We start from the raw sequence: 23629 nt of genomic DNA on the forward strand, positions 1-23629 counted from the left end.
AGAGTCACCTGAGTAGTGCTCCTGGTTCCTGTAGTCTAATTTTGATTCTGGAAATCCATTCCTTACACACCATTCCTTACACACCATTCAAAGGATGTTTATCCCAAACTGTATAGCTAAAAGTCTGTAGAGATTCTCAGTCATCCAGGTCATGGTTGCCTGAAAAAGCAACTCTGGGACACTAGATTAATGGAATTCAAGGGAGGCTGGACTTGGAATGTTTTTGGACATGTAACAATTCTATGCTGCATCCTCTCTTGACTCCACCCTTAGGCTCTGCCTGTTCTTCTAATACAGAACCTGAATTTACAGAATCTCCAGCCAGCATGGTCAAACCTTGGGGGAAATGGAGGACACTATGTTGGAGATAGTTCGGTTACGATTGTGATTGTCCTTCATGCTGGGATGTGCACATAAGTGTACTTGAGGAAATGCTTCCTGAATTCTTTATCCACAACTCTCATGCAAGCAGGCACCTGTAATCTGAGGATGGGAATGATGTCACCGTTAGTGGAACAAGCCAGACCTGTCAAGGATGATGGAATGCCAGAATAAAATCTGTTTATATTGAACTATGCTTTGTACTCAAGGAGCCCCCTGTGCTATTTTAGAATTGATCTTTCCCTCTCCCCGTTTAATAACCTACTGTTCCAAAGCAATTAGATTATCATCAGTAAACTTTTATGACATGCTGAATAAGTACAAGCAAGTTTCATTCTGTCACCATTTTCTGTCTGGAAGCCTCCTTCCCTTCAGTAAGGTTTCTGAAAGATTTTCGAAAGGATCCTTCACTTCAGTAAAAGGGGGTTACCTGCTTCCTAAGGTTTCAGGCAGGGATGGCCTCCTCAGGGGTTCACAGGGATTCAGGAGAATCTCTAGCTAAGATTCTTTGCAGTTCAGAGAACCCCTAGATCCCACTTGCGGCTGGCTCCGCCCACCCCTTCTCTCCCAGGAGTCCCCATGCGGCCTGTTTTGGATGCAGGCAAGTGCAAGATGCGCACAAAGGCTTGGGAGGGTGAAAAATGGGTGTATCGGAAATTCGGGAAGACCGGAAATGGGCCGAGGGCCTCCAGAGCCTGGGGAGGCCATTTTCTCCCTCCCATAGGCTCGAGGAAAGCCTCCAGAGCCCAGGGAGGGCAAAATAGCCCCACCATGGTGCAGGAGGCTGACTACGCCACGCCCATCATGGCCACGCCCACCCAGCAACCAGGCTAAAAATTTTGAACCCATCCTTCGTTTCCGATAACCCAAATTTCCTACTTTTGCAACTGGCAGCGATCCTTTCCAGTCATTTTGAGACAGAAGCAGATGGATATTGTGGTGCAGTGACTTACAATTGTTGGAAGAAAATATCCATCTGGTTCAGTTCCATGCTGGGAGAAAGACACTGGGAACATGGAGGCTGATTGGAAAGATGGTTTTTAATGATGAACAGAACCACCAGTGTTTAGGGTTCTGGTGCAGTTTACCAATTGGTTTGACGAGTGCATGGATTTTTATAAGTTTCAGAGAGGCCGCGGGGGTGGGTGGGTGGGTGTTGTTTGTGCAATGTCTGATATGCCCTTAGGAGGTTGTGTGATGTAGTGAGCTCTGTCCCTTCTGCTAAATGGCCGTGAGTTAATCCTATTATGTCCTGAAGGGTCATGTCCTGTTCTTAATCCCATCACCCTGAAACTGAAGGTCTTTTGTTGATAGGATGGTCAGGTTCTATCTTAATCGGCACAAAATACCAGCTGGGGGTGGGAGGCTATTAAGAAAGTCTGACTCTGCTTCCAACATCTAAAAAAAACCCATGTTTCTCCATGTCTCATTTAGAGAAATATAATAATCTGCCTTTTTAAATATTCCTCAAAATATTTCATTCTTTGGGAGGGGGCTTCCCTCACAATGTAGGATGCTTAAAGGTAAAGGTTCTCCTCGCACACGTGTGCTAGTCGTTCCCGACTCTAGGGGGCAGTGCTCATCTTCTTTTCAAAGCCGAAGAGCCAGTGCTGTTCAAAGATGTCTCCGTGGTCATGTGGCCAGCATGACTAAATGCCAAAGGCGCATGGAAAACTGGTGCCTTCCCACCAAAGGTGGTTCCTATTTTTCTACTTGCATTTTTACGTGCTTTCAAACTGCTAGGTTGGCAGAAGCTGGGACAAGTAACAGGAGCTCACTCCATTACGCAGCGCTAGAGATTTGAACCGCCGAACTGCCGATCTTTCTGATTGACAAGCTCAGCGTCTTAGCCACTGAGCCACAGCGTCCCTTAGTAGGATGCTTACATAATCATGAAATAAGTCCAATATAATATAACAATTACAAAATATACCTTTAGCATGATAGAGACATATCTATGGCCCTCCCGCTGTTAATAATTTTTCCTCCTTAGTAACATAAGCGAAGGGAAAGGGAACAAAATGCATCTCTATTTTCGAACATTTGTTTAAACTGAGTACTTAATTTTGGTTGCCCACTTAGAATGAACAGCTAAATTCCTGAGGTCAGTTCACTATTGTGTTTAAGCACATGGTAATACTTGTCTCACAAGTATGTTGTCAGGCTTAATTAATTTCTCTGCACATCATGAAGTCCCTTGAGCTGTCAGACTACAGGGAGTGAGACTAAATCTTGATGTTCCTCACCTTTGTTCTTAAAAAGAAATCAGATCAGCATGAATGAAAAAGGTTAATGTAAATAGCGTAATATGTCTTCTTTATAAACACGAAGAGGTGCAGTTTAGCTTTTCCTTGGAAGGTCAATGATGCGATAAATTCTGAGACTCTTAAAGCCAAAATAATCTGCCATCGTTTTGACACTACCTGCTTACTATCCCCTGCCAGGAATTTGAATTGGGGCAGGGGAAGAGAAGGATATATAAGATCAACTAACCAATTAGTTTTTGCAATAGGCAGGATTTCTCTTCCCTTGGAAGCAGAAACAAAGGTTGTCAAACAGAGATGTACCATTGTATCACAAAAATTATTCTTGAATTTAGGGGAATGATATGTAGAACTAGGGAAAAAGACAAATAAGAACAATTAAGATTACTACCAGTGGGAAAAAATTCAAGGTTTCACTAAACCTATTCCATCCTGAATGCAATTTTCATACAAACACACATGCAACACCCATCCATCTGGAGTGCTTGATGCTCTCTGAGCTTGGTTGTTTGTTTGCAGACATTTCATTACCCAATTAGATAACATTATCAATGCCAGTACATCTGTTATTCCTATAAAAATAAAAATTTACAGGGAGGGGACGTTGTTGAATTTTTAAATGTAATTTTGAGGCATCCTCATAAATGTCTGTGACTGGGATGTAAGATAACCCTTCCCTAATTCAATCATCATCATTATTATTTAATAAAGAGCCTTTCTATGCAAGTGGATGACAGTAGCTCTGGAATGCTTCACTAATCTTTAATTTGCACACCTTAAATCTGGATTAATGTGTCTTTGGTGTGGATTTCTTGTTATCCGGAAAAAAATTCCTAGTTTTTTCCCTCGGATAATAAGAAATCCACCCTGAAGACACATTAATCCAGACTTAAGGTGTGCAAATTAAAGATTAGTCTCCCCCACCCAGTAATGAAACCAACAGCTCTAGAAGCTTCAACTTTCCCGGAGGGCAACCTTTGTATTAGGTGAGGTCCAATGACTTCATGTCCCCCTCCCCAATTCCCCTTAATTTTCTATACCTGTTTGCAAATCTTGTCTTCCTTTCTCCCCTCCAGGAGTCATGTTGTCAGGTAGCAAAGTGCCAAATTGATCTTAATTGTCTCCTCCACTCATCGGTCACGACAAAAGCAATGCAAGACATCACTCAGGATTTTAATTATTATAAAGACAGATCGCCCCCCCCCCAAAGCTATTGCATTTTAAAAATTCGGAGAGGCATTTGTACAGAAAGAATATTTTTCTTAAATACACAGACAGACAGACAGACAGACAGACACACACACACACACACACAATATTTAGTTGTGGAATTTTCACCGCAAGTCTAGCTTGACTCTAAGAACTGGAAGGCTTCATGTCTCCTCATTTCTTTCAGCTGTTCTACTTCACTTTAAGGAGTCCTCTTTTTTTCCAAATATGGATGATTAAAGCTATGTAGAACATTGACTGCTAACAGAACAGAAATTTAACAGAAATCTGGGAAAGGAAATTGTTAATCAAAACAACAGCATACACAGGAAGCACCATTTGCAAAACGCAGGCCTGGCTTATGTTCCAAGAAAAGCTTTGCTTTTAATTATGACGAAAAAGAGACATATCAGATCATTTAGCTGGATTTCTATTGGCAGGGCCATGATAGATAAGAAAATAAAATTAAAAGTACAAGAAACAAACCGGCTTTACAACTTAGAGAAATCTTTCCTAACCAGGTATCTTCCAGATTCTTTGTTTTGAACTCCTGTGGTTCCCACTGTAGGAAGTTAAAACTCACCCCTCTTCTAGAAAATGAAATATTTTAGGAAATATTAAAAGGGCAGAATATTTTCCCCCTAAAAGGGAGGCAGAAATTCACCCCCCTACACAGACACCTTTGTCAATGGGCCATTAAGGCCTGAGCCAGTCTATTCTACAGGTGAAACTCAAAAAATTAGAATATCGTGCAAAAGTTCATTTATTTCAGTAATGCAACTTAAAAGGTGAAACTAATATATGAGATAGACTCATTACATGCAAAGCAGTATAGTTCAAGCCGTGATTTGTCATAATTGTGATGATTATGGCTTACAGCTCATGAAAACCCCAAATCCACAATCTCAGAAAATTAGAATATTGTGAAAAGGTGCAATATTCTAGGTGTCAAAGTGTCCCACTCTAATCAGCTAATTAAGTCATAACACCTGCAAAGGGTTCCTGAGCCTTTAAATAGGTTGGTTCCGTAGGAATCACAATCATGGGAAGGACTGCTGACCTGACAGTTGTGCAGAAAACCATCATTGACACCCTCCATAAGGAGGGAAAGCCTCAAAAGGTAATTGCAAAAGAAGTTGGATGTTCCCAAAGTGCTGTATCAAAGCACATTAATAGAAAATTATGTGGAAGGGAAAAGTGTGGACAAGCAGCAGGGATGACCGCAGCCTGGAGAGGATTGTCAGGAAAAGGCCATTCAAAAGTGTTGGGGACTTTCACAAGGAGTGGACTGAGGCTGGAGTCAGTGCATCAAGAGCCACTACACACAGACGGATCCTGGACATGGTCTTCAAATGTCGTATTCCTCTTGTCAAGCTGCTCCTGAAAAACAAACAACGTCAGAAGCATCTTACCTGGGCTAAAGAAAAACAGACCTGGTCTGTTGCTCAGTGGTCCAAAGTCCTCTTTTCTGATGAGAGCAACTTTTGCATCTCATTTGGAAACCAAGGGCCCAGGGTATGGAGGAAGAATGGAGAGGCACACACTGCACGATGCTTGAAGTTCAGTGTGAAGTTTCCACAGTCTGTGTTGATTTGGGGAGCCATGTCATCTGCTGGTGTTGGTCCACTGTGCTTCATTAAGTCCAGGTTCAACGCAGCCATCTACCAGGAGATTTTGGAGCACTTCATGCTTCCTTCCATAGACAAGCTTTTTGGGGATGCTGACTTCATTTTCCAGCAGCACCTGCCCACACTGCCAAAAGCACCAAAACCTGGTTCAATGACCGTGGGATTACTGTGCTTGATTGGCCAGCAAACTCGCCTGACCTGAACCCCATAGAGAATCTATGGGGCATTGCCAAGAGAAAGATGAGAGACATGAGACCGAACAATGCAGAAGAGCTGAAGGCCGCTATTGAAGCATCCTGGTCTTCCTTAACACATCAGCAGTGCCTCAGGCTGATAGCTTCCATGCCACGCCGCATTGAGGCAGTAATTACTGCAAAAAGGGCCTAAACCAAGTACTGAGTGCATATGCATGCTTATACTTTTCAGAGGTCTGATGTTCTTCTATGTACAATCCTTGTTTTATTGATTGCACGTAATGTTCTAATTTTCTGAGATTGTGGATTTGGGATTTTCATGAGCTGTAATCCATAATCTTCACAATTATGACAAATCATGGCTTAAATTATCTTGCTTTGCATGTAATGAGTCTATCTCATAATTAGTTTATAGTTCATAATTAGTCACTTTTTAAATTGCATTACTGAAATAAATTAACTTTTGCACGATATTCTAATTTTTTTAGTTTCACCTGTACATAGCAAAGATCTATCTCCTTCAGGCAGAGCCATAATAGGAATCCCAAAGCCCTTTCATTACATCCTCACCCAGCAACAGCTCAACCAAGCTTGGGACTCAAAAGACAACCGATAGAGTTGTTCCTGCATGCTCCCATGGGAGTCTGACAACCAATCAGAATACAAGCTCAAATTCAAAAGCCCAGAGAGGGCATAAAACCCAGGCACTCTCAGCATCTCTGCCCTTTTTCTTCAAGTTCTTCAAGGCATGTGATCGCTTCCCCCCCCTTCCTCAGAAACTCAAACCATGTGGTCTTGTCCACCATTAAACCATCTTTCCAAACAGTCACCATTGTATCCAGTGTCTTTTCCCCCACTTGGAATTGAGCCCAGATGGACATTTCTTCCAACACCACCTAGCATGAAAGCTCTCAGTGTTTGGGGATTGTGGAAGTTGGCTGGGGAAGGCTGACCTAGAACTGTTCAAGACTGTCCATCCAGATTTTTATCCAAGCCTTATGATTTCAGAATTAAAACAAGGCAGGTCTGCATTGGGTTGCAAGATGACAGGATGCTTACAGGAATCAGACATATATATGTTTCTCTGCTGACCGGTAACTCCTCCAGCTTGAATTGAGAAAGAGATGAAAACAAACATTCTTGCATTTTTCAGTAGGTGAAAGCTTTTTATTCTGTTATCTATTTTAGCCCCTTTGACCAGTTTTGATATCTAGCCACTGTGTTGGGGGATCAGGCACTTGGAGAGGTGGTCAGGGGTGGGCTTCAAAAATTTCAGCAACAGGTTCTCTGCCCGGTTGCTAGGTGGGCATGGGCATGGTGGGTGTGGCCTAATCAGCCTCATGCACCATGGCAGGGCTCCTGTTTTTACCTTCCCCAGGCTCTGGAGGCTTTCCTCGAGCCTCTGGGAGGGTGAAAATTGCCTCCTCCGGGCTCCTTCTGGGAGGCCTGTTTTCCCCCCTCCCCGAGTCCCTGTGCTTACCTCCCATCCAAAACGGACTGCATGGAGACTCCTGGGAGGGATGGGGTGGGAGGGGCAGAGCAGTTCGGGCCAGCCAGGGGTGGGATTTGGAGGTGCTCCAAACGGGTTCTCCCAAACCTGGGCAAACCCGTAGCAGCCCACCCCTGGATGTGGTGTGCCAGCTATTCCCTCCAATGTCCACCTAAAGTGTCCCATGCAATACAAACCAACAAGACACTACTTCTTCTATAGCAACATTTGCTGCTTAGAAAATTTCAGACGTGGAATATGTGGGACTAACTGCAGTAGTTTCCTAGGAGTATTAAAGATTCAAGTCAATCTCTAAACAGATTTTTACCCCTATTTGGAATTCTTCCTATAGAGGATGGATGTTGACAGTGCTTTTATCAACTAGCTCTAGATAGAATGATTGCAGAGAGAAGCAACAAAGATGATAAGGTGCCTGGAGGTTAAAACCTACGAAGAATGGCTAAAGGAACTAGGCATGTTTAATTTAAAGAAGAAAAGACTAAGGGGAAACATGAGAGCAGGCTTCCATTATTTGAAGCGGGGATGGGGTGGGGTGGGGCTCAGGGAAGAGGACTGGCAGGCCGGACAAGAAGCAATGGGCGGAAATGTAAAAATAAGGAGGAATTTCCTGACAGTGAGAACTATTAAGCTTCCAGGAGTTGTGGGTACTCCATCACTTGAAGTTTTCAAGAAAAGATTGACAATCATTTGTCCAAGATGGTATTAGAACTCCTGCCTTGAACAGGAGTTGGACTAGAGGACCACCAAGGTCCCTTCCAATCTTCTGAATCTATGATTCTATGCAGTGGTGGGTTTCTTTTTTAGAACCTCTCCTGTAGGTGTGGCCTGCTTTGTGGGAGTGGCTTGCTGGCCATGTGACCGGGTGGGAGTGGCTTGCCAGCCACGTGATTGGGTGGGAGTGGCTTGGCAGTCATGTGACTGGGTGGGCGTGGGCAACTTGTAAAATGTGGTGAAACTCACTTAACAACGCTCTTGCTTAGCAACCAAAATGTTGGTTCAGAAACTCTGGCATTTGAAGCACGCAGGTCTTAAAGCTGTCAAGTTACAAGACCCTTGCACCCCCAACCCTTTAGAAAAAAAAACCCCAGGGGTGTTCAAACTTGACAGCTTTAAGACTTGTGGACTTCAACTCCCAGAATTCCTCCCCTCGCTCTTCATCTTGATGATGTGCGGACAGGCGGGGGGAGGGAGCTGGAACCGGTTCTAAACAGCACTGTAGATTTGTGGAACCTCTTCTATAGAAGAGGTTAGAACTGGCAGGAACCCACCACTGATTCTATGTATGAAGTTTATTTCCATGGTTCATTCCTTCGTTCCTTCCTTCCCTGCATCCCTCCCTCCCTCTCCCTCCCTCCTTTCATTTCTGGACCATTCATTTCCTTGAAGCTACGCTGCTGAATCTAAGCTGAGCATGCTATTTTATTGTCATAAATGCAAATATTGAGAGATGAATATGAAAACGCTAGGTAGGTTTGCGGGGCATATTAGATCTTGGGAAAGCTGATTTAATCCAGATGTTTGATCAAATGAATTTTGAAATAAAGTTCTGAATCAAATATTGACATGCCCTGCGAGTCTTAAGATAGATGGGCAACTGTCATCTATCTTAAGTTTATTTTATTTATTCGATTTGTATAGCCATCCTTCTCACAAAAGTGACTCACAACAATTGCAAACATCAGTAAGAGAGTACGGTACAGCTAGTCCTTGACTTATGACCACAGGTGAGCCCAAAATTGCTGCTGCTAAGTGAGGCATTTGTTTTGCCACATTTTACAACCATTCTTGCCACAGCCGTTAAGCGAATTGCTGCAGTTGATAAGTTAGTAACCTGGTTGTTAAGTGAATCTGGCTTCCCCATGGACTTTGCCGGTCAGAAGGTTGCAAAAGGTGATCACATGAGCTTGGGACACAGCAACGGTCATACGTGTGAACCAGACATCTGAATTTTGATCACATGACCATAGGGATCCTTCAAAGTTGTAACTGTGAAAAACAGTCGTAAGTCATTTTTTTCAGTGCCATTGTAATTTTGAATGGTCAGTAAATGAACTGTTGTAAGTTGAAGACTACCTGTATATTTTCTTTTTTTTTCTTTTTAGTCTAAGCTTGTTACCATATGTATCTGAGCTACACCTCTATTTCTATAACTCTTGTTTTTAAAGGAAAGCCCAACCTACATTGGATAAAATTCATTCAGTAAAACATTTTCCTTGTTGTTTTATTCTAAACAGAGAACCAATTTAAGTGCAAAACCCCAGCCTTTGCAGACATTGTTATCTTGATTGATGGGTCCTGGAGTATTGGCAGATTCAACTTCAGACTTGTGCGTCTATTCTTGGAAAATCTGATTATTGCCTTCAACGTGGATTCTGAAAGGACAAGAATAGGTAATCTTTCAACAATCCGAATTAGTCTGATTTGGTTTCCTCACTCTTTATATTAATATGATTCCTTCTTTTGGGAGAATATTTAACCAGCCACAATGCTATAGTGTAAAATTCCTTCTGAAAGGATTGATCGGAGTTTTTCTATAGGAAGGAATTCCTGAAAATGCTAATGGACCTACCGGTAATATAATATTTTCCTTCATATAAGTATTTACTCAAATTGTTGTGGCCCGCCAGCAGCTAGCGGAGCTGGCAGCAGATTCAGACAGTGAGGAGGTTGGGGAGGAACATGGGCCAGTCCTGGAGTCTGGGGAAGGCTCTGATGAGGGCTCTGTGTCGGAGGCAGAGATGGGGCCAGGGCGGTCCAATAGTTATCAGCTGCCGTCGGAGATGAGTGGGGCAGAAGAACAGCTGGAGCCTGTTCCTGTTGTGTGCATGCGCAGAGCTGCCAGGGAACAGCTAAGGAACAAGGGCTGACTCGGGAGTAACGGCAAAGGTGGACGGTGAACTGCCCCTCACATAGGGAATAAAGAGGAGCAAAAGGGGAGTGGAATTTGCAGGAGACAATTTGTTCGTTTAATTCAGTGGTTCTCAACCTGTGGGTTGGGACCCCTTTGGAGGTCGAACAACCTTTTCAAAGGGGTCACCTAAGACCATCGGAAAGCATATATTTTCAATGGTCTTAGGAACCGAGACACCAATTTTATGGTTGGGGGTCACCACAAGATGAGGAATTGTATTAAAGGGTCACGGCACTGGGAAGGTTGAGAACCACTGGTTTAATTAGTGTGACTCTCAGACACTCCTTGCCCAGTATTTTCTTGTCCAGCATTGCCTAAGGAAGATATCGGCCTGGCAAGTCTCCAAGCCTGATAAGGTCTGTGGTTGTAAATTCACCCTTGAAAGACTGTTTGCCGGGACTTTGCTGGATGTGAATGACAGGAATTCACATTAGCTTAATAAAAAGGGGTTTTGTCGGGACAAGGAGTCTGCTTCGTGATTTTGTGAAGCCTAGGTCAGGACACAGATATGTTGATGAACTTGAACCAAGTGCTAGTGTGATACAATTTTATCACACTCAACTTGGTTAGTAAATTGATATATTCTTTTTCTTCCCACCAATGGCAACAAACTGGCTGAGTTTGCAGACTCAGTATGATAATGTATGATAATGGTTAGGCTCACCCTGGCTTAGCGAGCTTTGTGGGTGCAACCACTCAGTCCTTAGCTGACCTGCTTAATGTTTTGTGAATGTAGCTCATTAGGTTTTGTGGATTGGATCCTGGTTTGTCAAGTACTATCTTCCTTATGTCAGCCTTCTCATTCACAAGTGGGTGCAGGAGGGATGTCACACATGCATTGCATTATGGGTGCGTGCAATGCATGTGTGACCGGTACGGTGCAACGGGCCATGCGTGCAGCACGTGCATACGTACTTATTGCCCTTGACACTCCGTGACGCTCCAGCTGCTCGGTGGAGCATTGCGCAGGCGCCATACACCCTATGCACGTAAGCCCCGATTGGCTCAAATACAGGTAGGAGGGCAGGTGGGCGGGTGGGCCCTCCGGAGCACCGTACCAGAACGGAACCTGGTGCTCCCAGCAGGCACCAGTATGCTCATACCGGGGCATACCGGTCATATCACACCACTGGTGTGCACACACACACTTTCAGCAGGTGATGAGAAAAAGGTTAGCCATCATTGGCCTAGACCAGTGATGGCGAACCTATGGCACGCGTGCCACAGGTGGCATGCGGAGCCATTTGTCAGGGCACGCGAGGGCATGCGCACACTGGCCAGCTGAGTTCACCTTTTTAAAAACCATTTTTCGCCCTCCCCAGGCTCCTATGAAACTCCACTTCCGGTTTGCTCGGAGGGTGGTTTTAAGCATTCCGAAGGCTTCAGGGAAGCCTCCGGACAGTCCCTGAAGCCTCCGGAGGGCCTCCGGGGGGGCAAGGGATGCTCTTTTTGCCCTCGCCAGGCTCCTATAAAGCCTCTGGAGCCTGGGGAGGGCGAAAAAAGCATGTAAAAATGGGGGGAGCGCATTGCGCGCGCATGCACATTGGGGGGGGTGTCACGCATTGCGTTATGGGTGCGGCACGCCTGCACACGACCCCCCTGCGCTCCCCCCACTTGTGGCACGCGAGCCAAAAAAGGTTCACCATCGCTGGCCTAGGCACTGGCGTCTGAATATGGGTCTTATTAATATTCCTATTTTATTGTGTTTTACTGATCTAGAGGAAATGTTAATATATACTGCTAGTCTGACATGATGTAAGAAATGAAGACTGCCTATCATAACAAAAGCCATTGTTCTATTGGTGCGTGCCACCAATTCCTCTCCATGTTCATATCATCTTTCACAAGTCATTGTATTTTGTGTTACAAAGATACTTTCCTTTCTCCCCAAGGCCTGGCGCAATACAGTGGTGACCCCAGGATAGAATGGCATCTGAATTCCTACAACACAAAAGAGGCCGTCTTAGAAGCAGTGCGAAACCTCCCCTACAAGGGCGGAAATACCTTAACAGGTACAAAGTTGTATGTGGCTGCTTTGAAATGGATTTTTTTAAAAAAAGTATTTACCTGGTTTGTACTCTGTAAATAACGCAGGTGTATTTTGCTTCCTTCCGTATGATATTTCTGCTTCTCTTTTCCCACTGACCCTCAGGGTGCGCAGAACTTAAAGTCTATCCTCTAGCACAGTTTAGGGAACATCATTCAAAGAATGATATTCTTTATCATCAGGAGAAGAGAGGGAAGCAAGGTGAAACAAACCTTGTGCTGATAAGGCAAAGGGGAAGATTTATTGCAAATGGATGCCTCTGAATTATGCTTTGCCAGAGGAATGGACTCCTAGGTGATTTATTGCAGTGTTATATTATTTATCTGAGAGAAAGGATAACGTGTGGCTGAGGAGGATACTCATATTTTCAAACTGGCAGGGAAGGTAAGTGAATCCACCTGCTGGTGCGCCCTCTGCCTCTGTATCTTTTTTAAAAATATTTTTTATTAAACAGTTTTTTTTTTAAAAAAAAGACTTTTTTAAAAAAATTCCTTCTGTACAACATTTCCACCTCGGTATATATCCATTGTAAATACACTTCTCCCCCCCTTATTTCAGTTTCTATTTGTCTATACATATGGTACTATTATATACATTCCTTAATTTACAATCCTTCATTATGTACTGTTTCCATTTATACATGTTTGTTCATCTCTACCAATTCATTGCTAATTTCTCACTCCTGTGTCTTCTTCATTTAGTCTTTCCTTAAGCTTTACAAACTGTCCTCTAGCCATTTGTACCACTCGTTCCATACCATGTAATATTCTGTTTCCTCCAGTGGTGGGTTTCAAATTTTTTAAGAACCTCTTCTGTAGGTGTGGTCTGCTTTGTGGGAGTGGCTTGCTGGCCATGTGACTGGGGGTGGTGGCTTGGCAGTCATGTGACTGGGTGGGCGTGGCTAACTTGTAAAATGTGATGAAACTCACTTAACAACGCTCTTGCTTAGCAACCAAAATGTTGGCTCAGAAACTCTGGCATTTGAAGCGCGCAAGTCTTAAAGCTGTCAAGTTACAAGACCCTTGCACCCCCTAACCCCTTAGAAAAAAAAAGAAACCAGGGGTGTTCAAACTTGACAGCTTTAAGACTTGTGGACTTCAACTCCCAGAATTCCTCCTCTCGCTCTTCATCTTGATGATGTGCGGACGGGCGGGGGGAGGGAGCTGGAACCGGTTCTAAACGGCACTGTAGATTTGTGGAACCTCTTCTATAGAAGAGGTTAAAACTGGCAGGAACCCATCCCTGGTTTCCTCCTCTGCTTCTGTATCTTAATAGTTCAGTTTTTAAATTTTATATATTTTTCCAGTCTGTTTTAACTCTGTATTTAATTTATGCTTTTATACCATGGTATGTTCATTTATAAGAGTCGCTTGGGAAAGATGGGTGGTGTAAAAATGTGATAAATAAATAAATAAATAGTCCCCAGAAGCTGTAATTGAAGCAATCTGTCTTGCTTGCTATCTCAAAATTAGTTTCCCTACTGTGATGGTCGGGGCCCGCTTTGAATGCTCCGCTAATTAGGAACCAGATTATTTATTGCAGAAAAAGAATAATGTATGTTCAAGTAAAAACAAGCATCTACAGGCTTCCTTGGCTACCTTTAATTGCTCCCCCTCCCTTCCTTTGAGTTAATCGTGACTCCTGTGACTGTCTGGACAAGTCCTTGTAAAAAATTTCCTGCCAACATTTTGGGAAGTGGTTCGCCCTTGTCTGCTTTTTAAGGCTGAGATAGAGATAGAGGGATTGGCTCAAAATCTCCCAGCTGGCTTCATGCTTAAAGGACTACAAATTATGGGCTCTAGTTTACAGTCCAGCACCTTTAACAACAACACCATTAAATTTGTTCTTACATTTAACTGTAGCCTATTTTTAAACATAAGAAAGTCTGCTTGGGAATAGGGAAAATATTTCTGTCCTGCCATTGTCCTCAGTTCCCCCAATGTCTTGAGGATACTCTGTGTTTTCCTCTTTTCCTTTAATTTAAGAACATGGAGAACTGGAATAAAAAATCACTGCCTTGAACCAGAATCCAATAGTTGGGTCTTGCAGAGCTGATTTTGATCGGATGCAGAATCTTTTGGTAGAAGTGCCTTCAGCTTCTTTGCTACTCTCCATATCACCTATTTCTGTCTCTAGATTTACATTGGGTCCCCCTAAGCTTTAGGTTTCCAGAGCACTTTTAGTCTTTTCCCCATGGAAAATTATTTTTTCATGCATCCATGACATATACCCTCTGAGATCTGTGGGTATCATTTTCTCAGTCTTTGTTGAATTAATTCCATATTTATTTTTAACAGAATTAAAAGGAGTTTCTTATCTGTTAACCAGGAGGAAACAGTCAACCAACCATTATGAGAACTGCCAATATAACTAATAAAAGATGACATATTCTTGCAGCCATAGCAATATAAATGTCTATGGTCAACCTCCTCCTTCTCTCTTCTTTCTTCTGTATGCCCAGGTCTTGCCTTAACTTTTATTTTGGAAAACAACTTTAAGCCAGATGCAGGTTCAAGACCTGGAGTCCCCAAAATTGGCATATTGATCACTGATGGGAAATCCCAAGATGACGTCATTCCACCTGCAAAAAACCTGAGAGATGCTGGTGTCGAACTATTTGCCATAGGTATGTACTGTGGAAATAGTCATAGAATTGAGATTCTAGAATGTGCCTACGGTAGTCCAATGCAGGATCTACAGTGTAAGATGTACTTACAGCAGGCAACCTATGATTCCCAGCTGTCTAAACTGAGCAGTAAAGTAGTTGAATTTTGTTGGTGTGAATTCAGGCTATTTTAGGGGGTCTAGGGGACGATTTAAGTAGAGATGTGCAAATTGTTTCAAAATTGAATGGTTTCACAATGATTGTTTCAAGTTTAGAGCGTGTGTTTTGATCATGAAACGGAACCGTTTTGAGTTTGGAATGGACTTGTGCCAAACAGAGCATCTGTTTTAATTTGAAATGGAGTGTTTCAAAGTTGAAACGTTAGCTCCATTCCCAGCCACATCTTTAACCTCACCAAATCTCAGAGAAGGGACCATTAAGCTAACCAAGACTTCTCGGTGACATCGTTTGCCTTGGGTTGGCTCCTTGTGTCCAGAAAGCTGAAGACTGAGTCCTGACCACAAGAACCACAATGTTGCTAACATCCGTTGATAAGCATCTATCTTTTGCTGATATATCTCCAGAAAACACACACACACACAGTTTGAAGGCAAGTTGTTCTCCTGAGCATCTTGATCATTCATGAAGTGATGTCCACTATAAACAAACCCTGTGTACCTATTGACAACATTGTCCTCAGATTGGTTCATAAATCCATTTTTTAAAAAAAAGCCATAGTAGATTAATTCACATACCATGCTAGATCATAATTTATTTTATTTATTTTTATTTTATTTTTATTTATTTGATTTGTTAGCCGCTCCCTCTCCACAAGGGACTCGGGGCGGCGTACAATAAATAAAAGCACATATATATATATTACATGGAGGAGGTGACAACCATTACAATACATACAATAATAATAATGAAATTAGAAGTTAAAATACCCCAGTTTAAAATTACCGATTTAAAAAGACTGTCAGGAGGAATAAAATGGAACTATGGTTGAGCCAGGCCAGATAGTTGAAAAAGGTGGGTCTTGAGTTTTGAACGGAAGGAGCGGAGATCGGAGGTAATCCTAATGTCGAGGGGGAGGTCATTCCAAAGGGCTGGGCCCATCACAGAGAAGGCTCTACTCCTGGGCGTCGCCCTCTGGCATTGTTTAGTGGACGGCACCCGGAGAAGTCCCTCTCTGTGAGAGCGGATTGGTCATAGGGATGTATGGGGCAGGATGCGATCCCGCAGGTAGCTAGGTCCTGTGCCATGGAGCGCTTTGAAGATGGTAATCAAAACCTTGAAACGCACCCGATAGGCCACAGGAAGCCAATGCAGCTCGCGCAGGAGAGGTGTTATATGGGAGTATCTAGTACTCCCCATAATCACCCGCGCGGCCGCATTCTGGACCAACTGTAGTCTTCGAGTGCATCTCAAGGGAAGCCCCATGTAGAGAGCATTGCAGTAGTCTAGGCGGGACGTCACCAGCGCATGGGTGACTGTGCTTAAGGTCCAATAGGGGGCGCAATTGGCACACCAGGTGAACCTGGTGGAACGCCCCCCTTGCCACGGCTGTTACATGGTCATCCATGGACAGCTGGGCATCCAGGAGGACGCCCAAATTGCGCATCCGCTCCATGGGGGCCAGTTGCTCGCCCCCGATGGCCAGAGATGGAAGCAACTGGTTGAACCGGGGGGGGGGGGGCGGAAGCCACAGCCACTCCGTCTTGGAGGGGTTGAGTTTGAGTCTGTTGTCACCCATCCAGACCCGTACGGCTTCCAAACACCGGGACATCAGTTCGACGGCCTCGTTGGGGTGGTTCGGGGTGGAAATGTACAGCTGCGTATCATCAGCGTACAGATGATATCCCACCCCAAAACCATGAATGATCTCGCCCAGCGGCTTCATATATGTGTTGAACAGGAGAGGCGAGAGGACCAACCCCTGTGGCACCCCGCAAGTGAGGGGGATCAGGGTCGACCTCTGCTCCCCTGCCAACACATGTTGCATCCGGCCGGAGAGGTAGGATCAACCAACGCGACCAAGGTCGTCTCCGTGCTGTGCCCGGGTCGGAAGCCGGACTGGCGCGGGTCTAGATAATCATTTTCCTCCAGGTGACGTGGGAACTGTTGGGCCACCACACTCTCTACAACCTTCGCCAAAAAGGGAAGGTTGGAGACAGGACGATAATTGGCTAGCTCCGTTGGGTCCAGGGAAGGCTTCTTGAGTAAGGGTCTCACAACCGCCTCTTTCAAGGCGGCCGGTAGAGACCCCTCGCCCAACGAAGCATTCACTAGTCCCAGGAGCCAGTCACGTGTAACCTCCCAGGATGCCAGTACAAGCCAGGAGGGGCACGGGTCCAATAAACATGTGGTAGGTCGCAGTCGCCCGCGTAACCCGTCCAAATCCTCGATGGCAACCGAGTCAAACTCCTCCCAGAATGGTCTCTCAAGACTCGCCTCGGGCGTCTCCCCTAGCCCACTGAAGGGGACCCATTCCCTCCGGATTTGAGCGATTTTATCCTGCAGATATTTCCCAAATTCCTCTGCCCTGCCCTGTAGAGGGGCTTCCCGCGGCCTCTGTGACAGAAGGGAGCGGGTCACCTGGAACAGGGCGGCAGGGCGGTTATCTGCGGACGCAATAAGAGTGGCACAATGTCGACGTTTGGCCGCTCTTAACGCCACAAGGTATGTCCTTAAGTAGGTTCGTACCTGTGCTCGGTCAAGTTCGGAGCGGGAGGATCTCCATCTACTCTCTAGGCGTCTCTTGTGGTGTTTCATCACCCTTAGTTCCTCGGTAAACCAAGGGGCCAGGGTGGTTCGTTGCCGCAGGAGAGGCCGCAAAGGCACCACCCGGTCTAGGGCCCCGGCAGCCGCACTGTTCCATGCGGCTACCAGGTCCTCTATCCGGGGGTGGGTCAGGTCTACAGGAGGTGGCCCAAGCTCCGTCTGGAACTTATCCGGTTGGCTGGCTTATAATCACAATGGTTGCAGTCACACATTGTGCTAACCAAAATCAAAAAATTGTTTACAAAATGATGTCCAAGCCAAGCTATTTTATTATCCTATGTTATTACTTTGTTGTTTCTTCCTTTGATATCAGGTGTGAAGAATGCTGATGAAAATGAACTGAAGGAGATTGCTTCAGAACCACACAGCACTCACGTCTACAACGTTGCTGACTTCAATTTAATGAACTCCATTGTGGAAGAACTTACAAAGACTGTGTGCATGAGAGTTGAAGAACAAGAGAAAGAAATCAAAGGTAAGAATAGCCAGGAGAAATGCTCTTTTCAAAGGACATATAATGAATGTTATTAGGTCAGGCTAATAGCGCATCTTATCCAGCTTTCTCTTGCTACATGGACAACATATTATGGTCACAGTGACATTATTTTCTTCATGAATAATTCTTGAATATGAACATGGTAGCCATCAGTACATCTCATTTGAACAAATTTTATGTGCTGGGTAAAAAAAAACTTCTTCCATTTAATTTCTCCAAACTTTCTTTCTTCTGGTATTGATCTGAGTTTTATGGAGTTGTCCGCCAATAGATTGGCTACAAGATTTAGAAAAGTTAAGAATTGAACAAGATGATCATTTTGGGGTGGCTGAAATAATTGTTTCTCTGATTTCTAGGTATGTTTAGTCTAACTAACTAGACATAACTAGGGTATGTCTAGCCTAGCAAAGAAAAGGATTAGTGTGACATTATAGCTATCTTCCAATATTTGATGGACTGTCAGAGATGAGGAGGTTGACTTATTCTCCAAAGCACCTGAGGGCAGGATAAGAAGAAATGAGTCAAACTCACGAAAGAGTGGACCTACCTAGAATTAAGGAGACATTTCTTGACAATGAGAGCAGCTTTCCTCCTGGATATGTAGGTGCTGCATCACTGGAGATTTTCAAGGAACTGGACATCCATTTATCCAGGATGATATAAGGACTCCTGCTTTGAGCAATGGGTTGGACTAAAAGATCTCCAAGGTCCCTTCCATCCCCATAATTCTATATTCTGTGCCTAAAACTTTAGGATCTTTGGTTGCCACACTTGGAGCACCTACAGATTTGGTCACATCTGAAGTGACAGCCAGAGGATTCCGTGTGAGTTGGACTCATGCACCAGGCAAAGTGGAAAAGTACCGAGTTGTCTATTATCCCACCAAGGGAGGGCAACCAGAAGAGGTAATGAAGTAACAATATCACTGTTTGTCCTGAGGGCAAGACAAAAAAAATGATGGGTGGAAGCTTGTCAAAGAAAAATGCAACCTAGAAGGGAGGAAAAATTGTTTGACAGTGAGAGCAGCTAACCAAATGGAGCAGCTTTCGACCTGGAGATGTAACTGCTCCATCACTGGAGGTTTTCAAGGAAAGATTGGACACCCATTTAACTGGGATGGTGTAAAACTCCTAACTTGAGCAGGGGGTTGGACTAGAAGACCTCTGAAACTCCTTCCAGCCGTATAACTCTACGATTCTATGAAACTATAGGATCCCATAATTGTGTCAAGCAAACTACATTAATAATCAGTATTAGAAGAAAGATCCCATATTTGTGTTGCACAAAATGCATTAATAATCACTATAAGAAGTAGTCACCAGTTATTCCTGCACCTCTCTAATCAGGAGTGGGATTCAGACAATTCAGACCAGTTCAGGCAAACCAGATGCTAATTTTACATCTGGTTTGCCAAACTGGTAGTTGAAAAGACTGGCAGGCTCTGCCCTCCCCTCCCCTCCCCTCCCCTCCCAGGAGTCTCCACGTGACCCATTTTGGATGCCAGGTAAGTGCAGGGCCCATGCAGAGGCTCTGGGAGGCTGAAAAATGGCCCTCCCGGATGTCCGGAAATGAGCCTGGCAGAGGCTGTTTTTGCCCTCCCGAAGGCTCAGCAAAGGCCTCCAGAGCCTGGGGAAGGCAAAAACGTCCTCTCCTGTGCTGCAGGAGGCTGAGTAGGCCACACCCACCATGGCCACACCCACCCAGCAACCAGGCACAGAAACGGTTGCTAAAATTTTTCAATCCCACCCCTGTCTCTAATCCATGTTCAATTTTTTTTCCTTTGGAAATTGAATTGCAACCTGTTTTCAGATAAAGGAGAAAGCCTGCTTTGTGGTCGTTTTAAAAAAAAATCTGTTTAAATGTGTCCTGCCTTTCGTACAGGTGGTGGTAGACGGAACAGTTTCCACAGCAGTACTGAAAAATTTGATGTCTTTAACCGAGTATCAGATTGCTGTGTTTGCCATCTATGTTAGTTCTGCCAGTGAAGGTCTCCGGGGGACTGAAACGACACGTAAGTGACAAAAAAAAAAAAAAAAAAAAAGGAACATGGCAGTATTTTAAGTTGATGTTCGAACTACCTAATTTTGCATTGTAAGTGTATATCTGGTGCAGAGGTGAGTTCCTACCAGTTCAGCCCGATTCGGCCGAGTAGCTAGTAACTCAGCCTGCCACGCCCCTGATCTGGTAGTTCTAGATATCAACCTACCCTGATGAAAACCTGTTGGGCAAAGGAAGAAAAAGTCTATTCAACATTATTGGTGTTGATTTTGGGCTGGAATCAGAACACCTAGAAAACGGGGGGGGGGGGGGTTAATCCTTCTCTTCTCAGCCATGATCTATTTGAAAATAACTCTTCCTTCTCACTTAGCTGATATCAGTATCAATGGGAACCTTTTCCTCCTATGATCAATAAGAAAATGGTTGCCGGAACTGGGTAGGTTTAGTTCAATGAAAAGAAGGAGCAGGGGAGACATGATAGCAGTGTTCCAATATCTCAGGGGTTGCCACAAATAAGAGGGGGTCAAACTCTTCTCCAAAGCACCTGAGGGTGGGACAAGAAGCAATGGGTGGAAACTAATCAAGGAGAGAAGCAACTTAGAACTGAGGAGGAATTTCCTGACAGTTAGAACAATTAATCAGTGGAACAGCTTGCCTCCAGACGTGAATGCTCCAACACTGGAAGTTTTTCAGAAGATGTTGGATAGCTGAGTTGGAAGGGACCTTGGAGGTCTTCTAGTCAAATGGATAGCCATTTGACTAGAAGACCTCCAAGGTCCCTTCCAACTCTGCTATTGTATTGTATTGTATTGTTGGCCGAGCAGGTACAAAGACAGGCAGGGAAATGGTTGAAGCCTGGGAAACGGGCCCTTTGTCAGTCAGACCTCCAAGGTCCCTCCCAACTTTGCTGTTGTATTAAAAGCAGGAGGATTTTCCAAGGGATCACTGAGGTACTGGGAAAAATGCAATTTTAACCCTCTCTTCAAGTTCTGTCCAGATGTGGTGAGCTGGTAGGGTTTGCCATCAAGTCAATTCGCATTAAAAATACAGTTCTGATTTCAGGGTAGGTTCTGCCATTTCCTTCCATGCATCAAGAGGTCCTCTTGACGTCCATACTTCAGAATGACCTCTTTACTTTAAGGCCATCCTTTTCCTGCTTCTATTTTGGTAGAACTTGCCAGCAGTTCTTGTTGCAAGCTGCGGTGATAAAGGCAGAACAGCAGGGCTTTTGATAAGAGTCTTCACTCCTCACTCTGTATTGGTGAATCTGGATTGTGTCTGAATAAGCTTGACAGCAGCTTAACTGTGTTTTTCTCTTTGGCGTCAGCTGTCAGCTATCCTATCAGGCACAAGAAATCAGGAACCAGGGTTGTTGAAATGAGTACAAGTTTATTCTATGCATCTTCTAAACAAGAAAGTGAACTACTAATGGTCTAGGCAAATTGGCGATAATTTAAGAGCCAGTGGAATTCAAGGAGGGATGGACTTAGATCTTTTGTGGACATGGACTCCAAACTGATGATGTGCTTGACCCCCCGCTTAGGCTCAGCCTGGTCATCTCCTGTATGCCATATTTTTCGGAGTATAAGACACACCCTTTTCCCTCAAAAAAGAGGCTGAAAATCTGGGTGCGTCTTATACACTGAATACAGCATTTCTTGCCTTCCGAAACACCACACCCTTCACCAAAATGGCCATGCATTGCCTTTAGGAGGCTTAGAGAGTGTACCTGGGGGCTGGGGAGGGTAGAAATGAGAGAAAAATGGACCCGTTTTTGCTCATTTTTGCCCACCAGCCCCAGGAGTACTCTATAAGCCTCCTGAAGGCTATGCATGCCCTTTTTTGACGAACTTTTTTTAAAAAAATTGCCTCTTCAAAATCTTGGTATGTCTTATACTCCAGTGCATCTTATACTCCAAAAAATACAGTATCCCTTGAGCAGAATCAATTAAATGCTGCTATATGGGTGCGTTTCAAGGTGCTGATTACCATCTTTAAAGCGCTCCATGGCACGGGACCTAGTTACTTGCGGGATCGCATCCTCCCACATACATCCCTGCGGCCAATACGCTCACACAGGGAGGAACTTCTCCTGGTGCCATCCACTGGACAATGCCGGCGGGCGACACCGAGGAGTAGGGCCTTCTCTGTGATGGGCCCAACCCTCTGGAATGACCTCCCCCCCGACATTAGAACCACTTCTGACCTCCGCTCCTTCCGGCAAAAACTGAAGACCCACCTGTTCCGATTAGCAGGCCTGGCATAATTCAACTGTCCCTCCTGGCAAACGCACTATATCTGGTTATTTTAGGGGTTTTTTAATTCACTGTATTTGTTTTTAGGGGTTTGAACTTATTTTAATCTGCTTTGTACAGTTCTTTTAATGTCATTCTTACCTCCTCCATGTCAACTGTCAACTGTACATACTTAATTTTATTGTATCTGATATATTTTGTATGAACTGTACACCGCCCCGAGTCCCTTTCGGGAGAGGGGGCGGTCTAGAAGCATTAAATTAAATTAAATTAAAAATTAAATTAAATTAGAGTTTCTTGAAGTGCATGTGTGTTTGAATTGTTCTAGATTTATACCTGGTGGCATGAAGACCTGATTTCTGAGCATTGCATTTTTGGGGGATGGTGCAGATAATGTCATCTGGTTTTCATTCATATTTCTGAGTTATGGGAGAGCTAAAAATAAACACCCTACTCTTCCTTTGTTTCAAAGGTGCTTTTTCAAAAGGCAACTGGACTTTGTGACGTGATAGCAGTGTTCCAATATCTCAGGATCTGCCACAGAGAAGAGGGAGTCAAACTATTCTCTAAGGCACCTGAGGGTAGAAGCAATGGGTGGAAACTAATCAAGGAGAGAAGCAATCTAGAACTAAGGAGAAATTTCCTGGCAGAACAATTAATCAATGAAACAACTTGCTTCCAGAAGTTGTAACTATTCCAACACTGGATGTTTAAAGAAGAGATTGGATAACCATTTGTCTGAAATGGTATAGGGTTTCCTGCCTAAGCAGGGGGTTGGACTAGAAGACCTCCAAGGTCCTTCCAACTCTGTTATTCTCTTCTATTTGAAAAAGCACCTTTGGGACAGCCATGACCTGGATGACTGAGAATCTCCCTAGACATTTATTCTCCCTCTACTCCCTCAGTATATCCCAAAAATATCTGCTCATGTCAGAGGGAAATATTTCCTTCTTTTCCAGGGGCAACTGAATGGGAGTCCTGAATTATTCCTACAAAGGCAATACAGTTCTCAGGATCAAAACCATGTTTCCCTGTCTCCATAGCTTTCTACAATCCTGTTGTTTTTCTAGCAGTCTGATGATTATTTGCCTTGCAATCAGGAACTCTGGCATTGTGATATACTTACCATCATGTAGAGAATAAAGAACCTGTTAGTTAAGGAAAATAGGCTGAAACACATTTTGAAGTCCAGAGCACCTTGATAACATTTGGAAGTGGCCAGGGATGGGATTAAAATTGTTTAGCAACCAGTTCTCTGTCTGGTTGTTAGGTGGGCATGGCCATGGGAGCATGACCGAGTTGGTTTCCTGCACCACGGCAGGGGACGACGACATTTCTGGAGGGTTT

General features: G+C 44.2%; 1 protein-coding gene across 3 annotated transcripts in view; it reads left to right on the top strand.

Annotated features, from left to right (window-relative positions):
* Positions 1–23629, top strand: part of COL14A1 (collagen type XIV alpha 1 chain) — a 158658-nt gene that overhangs the window by 23420 nt on the left and 111609 nt on the right. For all 3 annotated transcript variants that reach the window (XM_081950573.1, XM_081950574.1, XM_081950572.1), the window contains 6 exons: positions 9421–9576; positions 11990–12109; positions 14606–14770; positions 17847–18008; positions 18783–18934; positions 19911–20040. In XM_081950573.1, coding sequence (XP_081806699.1) covers positions 9421–9576; positions 11990–12109; positions 14606–14770; positions 17847–18008; positions 18783–18934; positions 19911–20040 — 885 coding nt within the window. The remainder of the gene's footprint in view (positions 1–9420; positions 9577–11989; positions 12110–14605; positions 14771–17846; positions 18009–18782; positions 18935–19910; positions 20041–23629) is intronic.

Source organism: Natrix helvetica, assembly GCF_964273705.1.
Source record: "Natrix helvetica genome assembly, chromosome: 4".
Classification (NCBI taxonomy): domain Eukaryota; kingdom Metazoa; phylum Chordata; class Lepidosauria; order Squamata; family Natricidae; genus Natrix; species Natrix helvetica.